The sequence below is a fragment of the Pristis pectinata genome, chromosome 8, assembly GCF_009764475.1.
Source record: "Pristis pectinata isolate sPriPec2 chromosome 8, sPriPec2.1.pri, whole genome shotgun sequence".
Lineage (NCBI taxonomy): Eukaryota > Metazoa > Chordata > Chondrichthyes > Rhinopristiformes > Pristidae > Pristis > Pristis pectinata.
In genome coordinates, this window is record NC_067412.1 from 44804603 (window position 1) to 44817078 (window position 12476).

Sequence of the window (12476 nt, forward strand, 5' to 3'; positions counted from 1 at the left end):
AGTGAGCGTACTTCCCCCCTCGAACATTGACACTCAACGTGGTCCCAGGCCCCGAGCTCGCCGCCACAAGCGGCACCAGCATTCGAACATGCGGCTCGCGAACCATCCCACTGCATTTCGGGTCCAGCCATTTCACTTGGACTTTCACGTTGGCAGCGGTGTCGCAGCCATTACTAGGGACAGATTTCCTATGGGCCAACTGCCTCCTGGTCAACCTGAAAGCCTGGTGTTTGGTCCACACCAAGACATTCCAGACTTTCCAACTCGGAGAAGCCAAGCTACCAGCCCTCCAACTGGATTCCGTGACCCTCTCAGGTAACGAATTAGCCAGGGTGTTGGTGGAATTCCCCTCCATAGTCACCCCGCAGTTCTCCACGGCTGACCCCAAGCACGGGGTGCAGCACCACATTCCTACGCAAGGACAGCCGCTGCACGCCCGAGCTTGCGGGCTCCCACCCAACAAGCTCCACTCCGCCAAGGAGGAGTTCCGTAAGATGGAGGAGGTGGGAATCATCCGTCGCTCAGACAGCCCGTGGGCGGCACTGCGGAGACTACAAGAGGCTCAGCGACACCACAACCGCCGACAGATACCCGGTGCCCCACATCCAGGATTTCACGGTGAGCCTGCACGGAGCGACCATCTTCTCGAAGGCCGTCCTGGTCCGGGGATACCATCTGATCCCAGTGCACCCTGGCGACGTGCCCAAAACAACCCTCATCACCCTGTTCGGCTTGTTCGAATTCCTGAGGATGCCTTTCGGTCTCAAGAATGCAGCCCAAACTTTCCAAAGGCTCATGGACTCGGTGGGACGCGGCCTGGATTTCGTTTTCATTTACTTGGACGATATCCTGGTGGCCAGCAGTTCACGCCAAGTACACGTGGCACATTTGCGCCAGCTCTGCCAACGCCTAAGCGACCACGGACTGGCAATCAACCCAGCGAAGTGCCAGTTTGGGCTGACAGAGATCGACTTCCTGGGCCACAGGGTTAACCAACATGGCGCAGTACCCCTACCGGGCAAGGTCCAGGCCATCCGCCAGTTCCCCAAGCCCCGCACGGTCAAGGGCCTGCAGGAGTTCGTAGGGATGGTCAACTTTTATCATCAGTTTGTGCCAGTGGCAGCACACATCATGAGACTCTTGTTCAGCCTGATGGCCGGCAAGGCCAAAGAGGTGACATGGGACGCGAAGTCCACAGAGACGTTCGAGCAAGCCAAGGAGGTGCTGGCAAAGGCAACCCTCCTAGTACACCCGAGAGTCGATGTACCCACGGCACTCACCGTCGACACTTCTGACACGGCTGTCGGCAGAGTCCTGGAGCAGCTCGTCAAGGGCCAGTGGCGACCACTCGCTTTCTTCAGCCGGCACCTACGGCCACCAGAGGTGAAGTACAGCGCTTTTGACAGAGTTGCTAGCGCTCTACCCGGCTGTCCGGCATTTCCTTGAGGGAAGGGAGTTCGCCATCTATACGGACCACAAACCCCTCACTTTTGCACTGGCCAAGATATCGGATCCATGGTCAGCTCGGCAGCAGAGGCACCTGTCCTTTATTTCAGAGTTCACCACGGACATCTGCCACATCGTGGAGAAGAACAAAGTCGTCGCCGACACACTGTCTCACCCCTGCCTCCACTCAGTGGGCATATCGTCCTCAGGCATCGACTACGCAACACTGGCGGAAGCACAACAGTCGGGTACCGAGATCCCGGCTTACCGCACCGCTGTTTCGGGACTCCAGTTGGAGGATGTCCTCATCGGCCTGGCAGCGATTCGACTCCTGTGCGATGTGTCTACCGGCAGACCCCGGCCCGTGGTACCAGCAGCATGGAGGTGCCGGGTGTTCGACACGCTGCACGACCTGGCCCATCCGGGCGTCCATCAAGCTCGTAGCGGACAGATTTGTCTGGCACGGTTTGTGCAAGTAGGTCGAACACTGGGCCAGGACCTGCATACACTGCCAGACTGCCAAAGTCCAGCAACACGTGAAGGCTCCCCTCCAGCAGTTCCTGCCTACGCACAAGAGGTTCCAACACATCTACGTGGACATCGTCGGTCCCCTGCCAGTATCCCGGGGCACCAGGTATATCTTTACCATGGTGGACAGGTTCACCAGATGGCTGGAAGCCATACTGATGGCAGACACATCCAATGAGTCCTGTGCCAGGACTCTCATTGCGAACTGGGTTGCCAGGTTCAGCATCCCTATGGACATCACCTCCAACAAGGGAGCACAATTTGCATCTGGTTTGTGGACAGCACTGGCGCAGCTCCTGAACATCCAGCTGTATCACACCACAGCGTACCATCCCCAGTCCAACGGTTTGGTCGAGCGGTTCCACTGGCGTCTCAAGTCGGCCTTGATGGCGCGCCTCAAGGGCCCCAACTGGACACACGAGCTTCCCTGGGTTTTACTGGGCATCCGCACAGCCCCCAAGGAAGACCTGGGCACCTCCTCGGCGGAGTGGGTCTACGGCACTCCCCTGACGGTCCTGGGCAAGTTCATTCTGGGGTCCCGTGGTCCGGAACAGTTTATTACAAAGGATAATAAACTGACTGGAAGATATGAAACAGTAAATAGTATGTGCAGCAACAAATGTCGTCCATGTGGGGGAAGAATGATAAATGATACTGCAATCACAGAAACATAGTTGACTGAAGAGTGGGACTGGCAGTTTAATGTTATGGGATATAGAAGTTTCAGATGGGGCAGAGGGGGGTGCAAAAGAAGAGAGGGAGCCTCACTTCTGATTTTAAAAATAATCGCATCAGTATTTTGGGAGGATATCCTGGAGGGATGGTCCTGTGAGGCTATTTGTATAAAGTTAGAAGTTGGGCTTTCTAATAATAGTGGGGACAAGAGGAACAGATAATGCAGGTGAATCACAAAGATATAAAAGCAATAGGGTTCTGTTCTGTATGGCTCTGTCAGGTTCTTTCTCATTTGAATACTTCCCGCTGTGCAGATGTAAACTAATCTGCAAGTAGATGCTTCCATTCTACCTTTGCTAGGTCCTGTTTTATTTTAATGAAATTTACTTTCCTTCAGTTTAAGACCTTTCTTTCCTGGTCTATCCTTATCTTTTTGATAACCACTTTGAAATATACAGAGTTATGGTCACAATCTCCAAAATGCTCTGATGCTGATATTCCCTCCACCTGACCAGCCATATTCCCCAAGACAAGGTCTGGTGATGCTCCTCTTGTTGGTCTTTCTACATACTGTGTCAAAAAAAACCCTCCTGGGTGCATGTCAAAAATTTTGCTCCCTCTAAGCCTTTTATTGCTAAGGCAATCCCAGTTAATATTCCTGAGTATTATAACCCTATTTATATTGCATTTCTGTGCTATCTACCTACATATCTGTTCCCCTATCTCCTGTTAACTGTTAGAATGTCAGTAATACACCCTCAGCAAAGTGACAGCACCTTTTTGTTCCTAATCTCTACCATTATGGCCTCATTTGACGAGTCTTCTAGGATATATTCAATGCATTCCTTGACAGTGCAATTCCACCTCCTCTTGTACATGCTCCTCTGTCTCACCTGAAAATTCCTTAGGAACATGAGAAAACAATTAGCATGTTTAAAAAGTTGTTGTGAAATATCCTTGGCCAATATGATTAAGGATCCCATCATTCTTCAAGTATATTAGGAGAAAGAGGGTAGATAGGGAAAATTTCTGGATAGTCCAGTGAATACCAAGAAAATTAAAATCCCTGGGTCTGCTCAGGGCCAAAAGGGATAATCTATGGGTCAACCCAGGGCACTGTGAGGAGGCACAGGTAAGAACAGGCAAGGTTTTATTTTGTTGCTGATCCTTGATTCAGTGTATGCAGGATGGCACTCATCCTGCAAAATGTGGGAAGTCAGGGAACCTTATGGTCTTCCTGATGACTACATCTGTAGGAAGTGCACCCAGCTGCAGCTCCTGTCAGACCAGGTCAAGGAACTGGAGCTGGGCTTGGATGTACTCAGGATCATGAGACTTTTACTGAGGTGGTCACGTGCAAGGTACAGGCTTCAGATGGGTGACTACTAGGAAAAGTAAGGGGAGTAGGCAATCAGCGCAGGGTTCCCCTGTAGCCATTCCTCTTACTAACAAGTATACTACTTTGTATACTGTTGAGAGGAATGGTCTTTCAGTGGCTAGCAGCAGTAGTCGGGCCTCTGGCTCTGTGGCTCAGATAGAAAGGGCGATAGTGATAGACTGGATAGTAAGGGGGACAGACAGGAGATTGTGTGGCCGCAGAAGAGATGCCAGGATGGTATGTTGCTTCCTGGGTGCCAAGGTCAAGTATGCCTCTGAGCGGCTGCAGAAGATACTTGGGAGGGTGAGCAGCTAGAAGTCCAGGTACATGTTGGTACAAACAACATAGGTAAAACAAGGGATGAGATCCTGCAGAATGAGTATAGGGAGTTAGGTAAGAAGTTTAGAAGCAGGACCTTCAGGGTCGTGATCTCTTGATTACTCGCTGGTGCCATGTGCTAGCAAGGACAGAAATAGAACAACAGGCCAGATAAAGTTGTGGCTCAGGAGCTGGGGCAGGGATTCAGGTTCTTGGACCATTAGAATCTCTTCTGGGGTAGAGGTGACCTGTATAAGAGGGACAGGTTGCATTTGAACCAGAGAGGGATTGATATCCTTGCTGGGAAATTTGTGAGTGCTGTATGGGAGAGTTTAAACTAGATTGGCAGGGGGTGGTAGGACTCTGAGTAGGAGCAGGTCATAGGATAAAGCAGTAGCCAGCATAAGCAAGTTTAATAATCAGGATAGCCAGGGAGGGGCACAGTAAAGGCAGGGCAAAGTATACTCAGTTAAATTGCATTTATTTCAATGCACAAGCTTTAACAGGTAAGGCAGACGAACTCAGAGCGTGGGTTGGCTCTGAGGACTGGGGTGTTTATAGCCATAACAAAACTATGGTTGAGGGAAGGGCAGGACTGGCTGTATTCCAGGTTACAGATGTTGCAGTCGTGATGGGTACAAGTAAGCAAGGAGGGGGTGTTGCCTTTTTGATAAGGGAGGACACAATAGCAGTACTTAGCGATGACATTCTTGGGGGATTGTCCATTGAAGACATATGGGTAGAAGAAGGGGAGGGTCACTCTAGTGGGGCTATATTATAGACCCCCAAGTACACAGTGGGAACTTGAGCAGGTGTGTAGAGAAACTGCTCATTGCTTTAAGAATAATAGGGTTGTATTAGTGGGAGATTTTAATTTTCCTGGTATTGACTGGACTACTCAGAATGTTAAGGGCCTAGACGGGGTGGAATTTGTGAAATGTGTCCAGGAAAGTTTCCTGACTCAATATATTGAGGACCCTACATAGGAGGATACAATACTGGATGTCCTCTGAGGGAATGAGGTAGGATAAGTAACGGAAGTGGCAGTCAGGGAGCACTTTAGCTCTAGGTGGCCATATTTCTATTAGTTTTAAGATAGTGATGGAAAAGGATAGGACAGGTCCACAGGTTAGGGTCTTAATCTGAAGCAGGGCTAATTTTGGGGAAATTAGGATTTAGGAGGTTGATTGGAGGAGCCTGTTTGAAGGGGAAAGAAATGAATAGCAAGTGGGATGCTTTTGAGTGTGATATCAATTCCAGGAGCAGCATGTTCCTGTTGGGGTGAAGGGTAAACCTGGCAAGTTTAGGGAACCTTGGCTGACAAAATATATTGAGGCTCTGGTCAAGAAAAAAGAAGCATACATTGTAAGGAGGTCAGGGATGATCCCTTGATGACTATAAAAAGATTAAGAATATCCACAAAAGGGAAATTAGGAGGGCAAAGAGAGGGTATCAGATGGATCTGACAGGTAGGTTAAGGAAAATCCCAAGAAGAGTAAAAGGGTGGCCAGGGAGAGACTAGATCCCCTTAGAGATCAGCAGAACTGCCTGTCTTTTGAGCTACAGGAGATGGGTGGGATTTTTAACCAATGTTTCTACTCGATGTTTAAAATTCTAAGGACCAGGATTTGTATATGTTTGAAAAGGCAGGGACTGATTAGGGATAGTCGACATCTCATTAATTTGATTGTGTTTTTGAGGTGGTAACAAAGGCAGGGTAGGAGATGTTGTTGACTTTAAGATATCTGACAAGGTCCCTTGCGGTACGCTCATCCAGAAGATTAAGATGCATGGGGTCACCGGTGACTTGGCAGTTTGTATTCAGAATTGGCTTGCCTATAGGCAGAGGGTAGTGGTCAATGGGACTCATTGTCGCTGGAGGTCTGTGACGTGGTGTTCTGCAGGGATCTGTATTGGGACCTATGTTTGTTATAAATATAAATTACCTGGATGGATGGGTAGTAAGTTTGCAGACAATACAAAGATTGGTAGTGTTGTGGGTAGTGTAGAAGATTGCCAAAGGATACAGCGGGATATAGATCAGTTGCAGATATGGCCAGAGAAATGGTAGATGGAGTTTAATCTGGCCAAATGTGAGGTGTTGCATTTTGGAGATCAAAAGTAAAGGGACAGTACACTGTTAATGGCAAGACCCTAAACTCTGTTGATATACAGAGGGATTTTGGGGTCCAAGTCCATAGCTCCATGAAAATGGCTACACAGGTTGATAGGGTGGTAAAGAAGACATATGGCATGCTTAGTCGAGGCATTGAGTTCAAGAGTCAAAAGTTATTTTGCAGCTTTATTAAAAATCTAGTTAGGCTGCATCTGGAGTATTGCATTCAGTTCTGGTCGCCCCATTATAGGAAGGATATGGGGGCTTTGGAGAGGGTATGGAAGAGGTTTACTAGGATGGAGACTTGAGATTCTGCAGATGCTGGAATCTGGATGGTTTACCAGGATGCTGCCTGGACTAGAGGGCAGGTTCTATAAAGACAGGTTGGACAAACTTGTTTTTTTTTCTCTCTGGAACATTGTGGGGAGACCTGATAGAAGTTTATAAGATTAGACATAAATAGAGTAGACATCTGGTATCTTTTTCCCAGGGTTGAGATATCTAATACTAGAGGGCATGCATTTAAGGTAAAATGGGGTAAGTTCAAAAGAAATGAGGGGAAGTTTTATTACACAGAGAATAGTGGTGCCTGGAATGTGCTGCTATGGGTGGTAGTAGAGGCAAATATGATGGAGGCATTTAAGAGGCTGAGAGAATGGAGGATATGGATGTTGTGTAAGCAGAAGGGATTAGTTTAGTTAGGCATTTAATTAGTTCGGCACAACATCATGGGCCATAGGCCTTGTTCCTGTGTTGTATCCTGCATGGTAGGCTGGTCTAGAAGGTTAAAGCACATGGCATCCATGTGAGCTGGCTACTTGGATCCAAAATTGGCTTGTTGATGGGAAGTAAAGTAGATAGGCAGAAGGATGTTTTTCTGATTGGTACCATGGTGACCCATGCTGAGACACTTGCTGCTTGTGATTTAAACAACTTGGATGTGAATGTACATGTGATTAGTAACTTTGTGGATCACAAGAAAATTGGTGTTATGGAAAGTGGAAAAAGTGTATTTAAGGCTCTGAAAGATGTGTATCAGGTGGACAGTTGGCAGGTGGAATTTAATCCCAAGAAATTCAAGGGGATGTATTTTGGGAAGTCAGATAGGAGTAGGACATATACAGTCAATGTAGGGTACGGGGAAATGTTTATGAACTGAGAGAACTTGGGGTCTGTGTCTGTGGTTCCCTGACAGTGGCAACACTGGTTGAGTAGGTGGTGAAGAAGTTTGCCTTCGTAGGTCAGGACATAGAATATAAGAGCTGGGATGTTTATGTTGCAACTTTACAGAACACTCGTAATGCCACAGTTGAGAAGTGTGTGGACTTCTGGTCACTACACTGTAGGAAGGATGTGGTGTTCTGGAAAAAAATGCAGAGGAGATTCACCAGGATGGTGTCTGGATTGAGGACTTTAGTTATGTGGAGAGATTGGAGAGGCATGTAGACACTTAAATAGGCAAGGCATAGAAGGTTATGATCCTAATCCAGGCAGATGGGAGTAGGTGGACAAAATGACCAGTATAATTGTGGTAGGCTGAATGGCCCATTTCTGTACTAAGTTCAGATGAGAGGCACAAAATAGATATAGTTGCTTTGATCTTACAAATATTACCAAGGGGGCAGAGTCTCAGGATAAAGTGGTATTTAAGACACATGCATCAGAATCTCATCATAGCTGTGTGTCTGTCTGCTGACCTGTGAAGTGTGTTCAAGATGGGGATTGTTGGATTACTACAAAATGAGATCTGTTGAATAGACAAGAGTTGAGGTCTAACGACCATATCTAGCATTCATCTTAATGGCAGAATAGGCACCGAGAGCTCTATTATCTGCTCCCATAACTTGTATTGTGAGCATAAGTCACTGGGTGTGTTTTTTACATCAGTGATCTGAGTGTGAGCATTTTTATGTTTTACTGCTAACAAATTGGTTCTTTTTCTCCTACCGCATGCAGGTATCAGAACATCACTGCTGGAGTCTGAGGAACACACCTGCCCTACCTGCCACCAAACAGATGTTTCTCCTGATGCTCTAATTGCAAACAAATTTTTAAGACAGGTATACTTGAGTTTTGATGGTCAGCATAATGCTTCAATTGAAAATCTAATGGCCAGTATTTTAAACTTGAATAAAACAAAATGGATTTATCAATCATCTTAAATGTTAATAGGTTAATCCCTGTACAATTTTGATTTGGAAGTCTGTTGTGTAAACCAAATCCATAAGTTGTTAAAACAAAATTCTATAAATTTTAATTTCATTTGGATGAACCTTTTGATGGTGCATGGGAACAGAAGAGGGTGGAATTTCTGAACAATCACTGCAGTTAGAATTCTTTTACAGGCTGTCAACAACTTCAAAAATGAAACTGGCTATACAAAAAGAAGTCGTAAACAGCTGACCCAGCAGCAGCAACGGCTATCTTCTCATCAATTGCAAAATCAGCAGCCCAGCTTGAGGCCATTGCCTCCCATCAACCCTCAGCCCGTTCTGCCCTTAACCAGAGCAGCCATCTCAAAGTCAGCAGATGTGCCAGTCACCAATGCTCCTGCACCTGGGCACGTTTCTGTCCCAGTTGCCCTTCCAAGTGCAGCTTCTGCCCCTGCACGTGCTCCTTCTCCTGTGAAAGTGAATCGAGATTCCTCTGCTGCTAGCATCCCTGCTCCAGATGTGTTGACAGCTGTTGTTCATGTTCATCAGTTACCTTCAAAACATGAGGAAGGAGATATTCTGTAAGTTTCATTCTTAAGAACATTTTAAAGATTGTTACAGCATCTTATGAGAAAATCATTTAGTAGGCCATGCATTAGAATAAGGATTTCTGCACAGGAGTAGCTGTAGGCCCATTATTCGTGTGTCTCTGGTACATATTAAATCATGTGGTTCTGTGCCATTCTCTATTCTAATCAGTATTTCACCATGCTTCTCCTTCAGTATAGAGTGTGACAAGATTCAAGTTATGTATCTAGTTGCTAAATAAGTTATGTATAAGCCATGAGTGAATCACAATATATCACTGCCAATTTCTCATCCTTTCACTGAAGTTCCCACTAAAGTTTTTAATAAGCTCTTGAACAATTCCAAAATGTGTCCATCATGATTTCTAGAAGACTATTCAAAAGAAATCAATCATGATGTCACAGTTTGATAATCTAATTGTCCATATATTTCAAAACTTAACCTGAACATTTTCTAGTATTATTTGACCAGCTGGGTGAGCTTGTTCTAAACTTCAGAATCCTGCTTGGATAACACTGATCCTTCCTTCCCTTCCAAAAACCTGTTAAGTTTCTGCTAGATTTTTGTTTCCTTTCTAAAGACTTTATCTTCAAATGATTTTCATGATTATCCCATTTAAATTGAAAGATGTGAGTGCAGTTTGAGATGACAAGCTGGTGAAAATAGATTGGGAGCAGATGCTTGCAGGTAAAACAGCATTCAGCAGAGTACTTAAAAAGGAAATTAGAAAGGCACAAAAGGGGCCATGACACATCAATGGCAGACATGGAAAAGAAAAATCCCATGGCATTCTATAAGAATATTGAGAGAGAGTAACCAGGGTATGAGTAGGTCCTCTTAAAGATTGAGGGGACACTCTATGCATGGAGCAGGGGATAAGGGTGATGATTTAATGTTTCTAATTTGTATTCACTCATGAAGTTTAGGGTGAGGGACAGTGGCATTCTGGAGCATGCTAAATGATATGGGATGGATAAGTTCCCAGGGCCTGATAATGTATTCCAGGCTCCCATGCTCCCATGAGAGGTAAGGAAAGAAACTGTTGGGCCCTGACGGGCATTGTTTTGTTTTCATTAGTCATCTGTGGATGGAGGATAGCAAAAGTTCTTCTCTTATTCAGGAAGAGCAATTGGGATCAACAATTAACTACAGGCCAGTGAATCTTAGTATTGTTATTATGTTATTGCAATGCATTACAATAGTAGTATTGTTATGAGTCATCACTGATGGGGAAACTATTGTGGGGGAAAAAAACCCAAATGACAGGATTTATCTTCTCTTGAGAAGATGAGGATTGAATAGGGATAGTCAGTATAGCTTTGTAGGAAATCCTGTCATTCAAATTTGTATTGTTTTAAGGAGGTAATTAAGCATATTGATTAAGGCAGTTTTGCCCTAAGACATGTTGCCCAAGTGGACTTCAGTAAGCACTCTGCCAGCAGGTCCAAATGGTTAGAGCTCATTGGATCCAAGCAAGCTGGCAGATTGAATTTATAATTGGTTTGAAGTAGGAGGCAGAAGGTGGTGTATAACTTTGACTCTCGGTGCTTCTTAAATGTGCTCTCATTTTAGAAACCTCCACATAGGAAAAATACTTTTCCTGTCTATGCTGTCTTTCCCCTCAATGTTATTTCTCTATTGGGTCACCCCTCAGCCTCCACCAGTCTAGAGAAAACAAAGTCTGATAGGGTGGTGGAGGCAAACTCATTGGGGGCTTTTAAGAAGGGCTTGGATGGGCATATGAATGAGAGGAAAATAGGGATATGGGCATTCTGTGGGTAGGAGTGATTAGCTATGTCGGCACAACATCGTGCGCTGAAGGGCCTGTTCTGTGCTGTACTGTTCTATGTTCTAAAGCCTATCCAGTCTATTCTTACAAATGAAAGACTCCAATCCAGGCAACATCCTGGTGAACATCCTCTGTACCCTCTCCAGCACAATCACATCCCCCTTAAAGTGTGATGAGCAGAACTACACACAATACTTCAGATTTGACCTAAACAATAAAGTTGGAACATGACCCAGTTCTTGTAGTCTGTGCCACAACCAATGAAGGCAAGCATCTGGATGCCTCCTTCATCAACATATCCACCTGTGCTGTCACCTTTAGGGATCTCTGGATTCGTACCCCCAAGGTCCCTCTGTTCATCATCAGGCCCTATGCTTGTTTGCCCTTCCAAGTGCATCAACTCACATTTGTCAGAATTAATTTCCATTTGCCATTGCTTCTCTCAACTTTCCAGCTGATCTACATCTTAGACAACCTTCCTCACTATCTGTGACACCACCAATTTTGGTACCATACCTCCTATATTTACCTCCAAGTTGTTAATGTACATCACAAACATCAAAGGTCATAGTACCAATCCTTATAGTATGTCACTGGTCAGATTTCTAGTCAGAATAGCAATAGTCCACACTCTGGTTTAGAGGGTCTCTGAGGGGGAGTTTTTTCCCTCCAAACAGAGTGGTTAGAGTCTGGAATGTGCTGCCTGAAGAGGTGGTGGAGGCAGATGCTCTCATGCCATTTAAGAAGTGTCAAGAGTCATAGTTATACAGCACGGAAATGGGCCCTTCGGTCCAACTCGTCCATATGCTGTTCAAGGTGCATTTGCCTACGTTTCACCCATATTCCTTTAAACCTTTCCCATCCCATATACCTGTCTAAATGTCTTTAGTGATTGTACTCACCTCTACCACTCCCTCTGGCAGTTTATTCCATATACCCACCACCCTCTGTGAAGAACTTGCCCCTTGGGTCCTCTTTAAAATCTTTCTCCGTTCACGTTAAACCTATGCCCTCTAGTTTTAGACTCTCCTACCCTGCGGAAAAAGACTGACCATGCACCTTATCTATGCCCCACATCATTTTATAAACCTCCACAAGGTCACCCCTTAGTTTCCTTCATTCCAGGGAAAACAGTCCCAGCCTAACTAGTATTGCCTTATAACTCCAGCCATCCACTCACAACATCCTTGTAAATCTTTCCTGCTCTACCTTAATCACAATCTGCATCCACATAACGTGACATCCCAACTCTTGTTCTCAGTGCCTTGACCAAAGAAGGCTAGCATGCCATACACCCTATATGATTGTTGTCACTTTCAGGAGCCACTAGGTCTGTCTATTCTACAACATTCCCTCAGGCCCCGCCATTCACTGTGTATGTCCTGGCCTGGTTGAGCTTCAAAATGCATCACTTTGCACTTGTCTGAGTTAAATTCTGTTTGCTGTTCCTTTCCCAGTTGATCCAGATCCTTTTGACAACCTTCT

General features: G+C 45.6%; 1 protein-coding gene across 3 annotated transcripts in view; it reads left to right on the forward strand.

The window, feature by feature from the left end:
- Nucleotides 1-12476, forward strand: part of rbbp6 (retinoblastoma binding protein 6) — a 68843-nt gene that overhangs the window by 37652 nt on the left and 18715 nt on the right. For all 3 annotated transcript variants that reach the window (XM_052020776.1, XM_052020777.1, XM_052020778.1), the window contains 2 exons: nt 8418-8521; nt 8807-9195. In XM_052020776.1, the coding sequence (XP_051876736.1) occupies nt 8418-8521; nt 8807-9195 (493 nt within the window). The remainder of the gene's footprint in view (nt 1-8417; nt 8522-8806; nt 9196-12476) is intronic.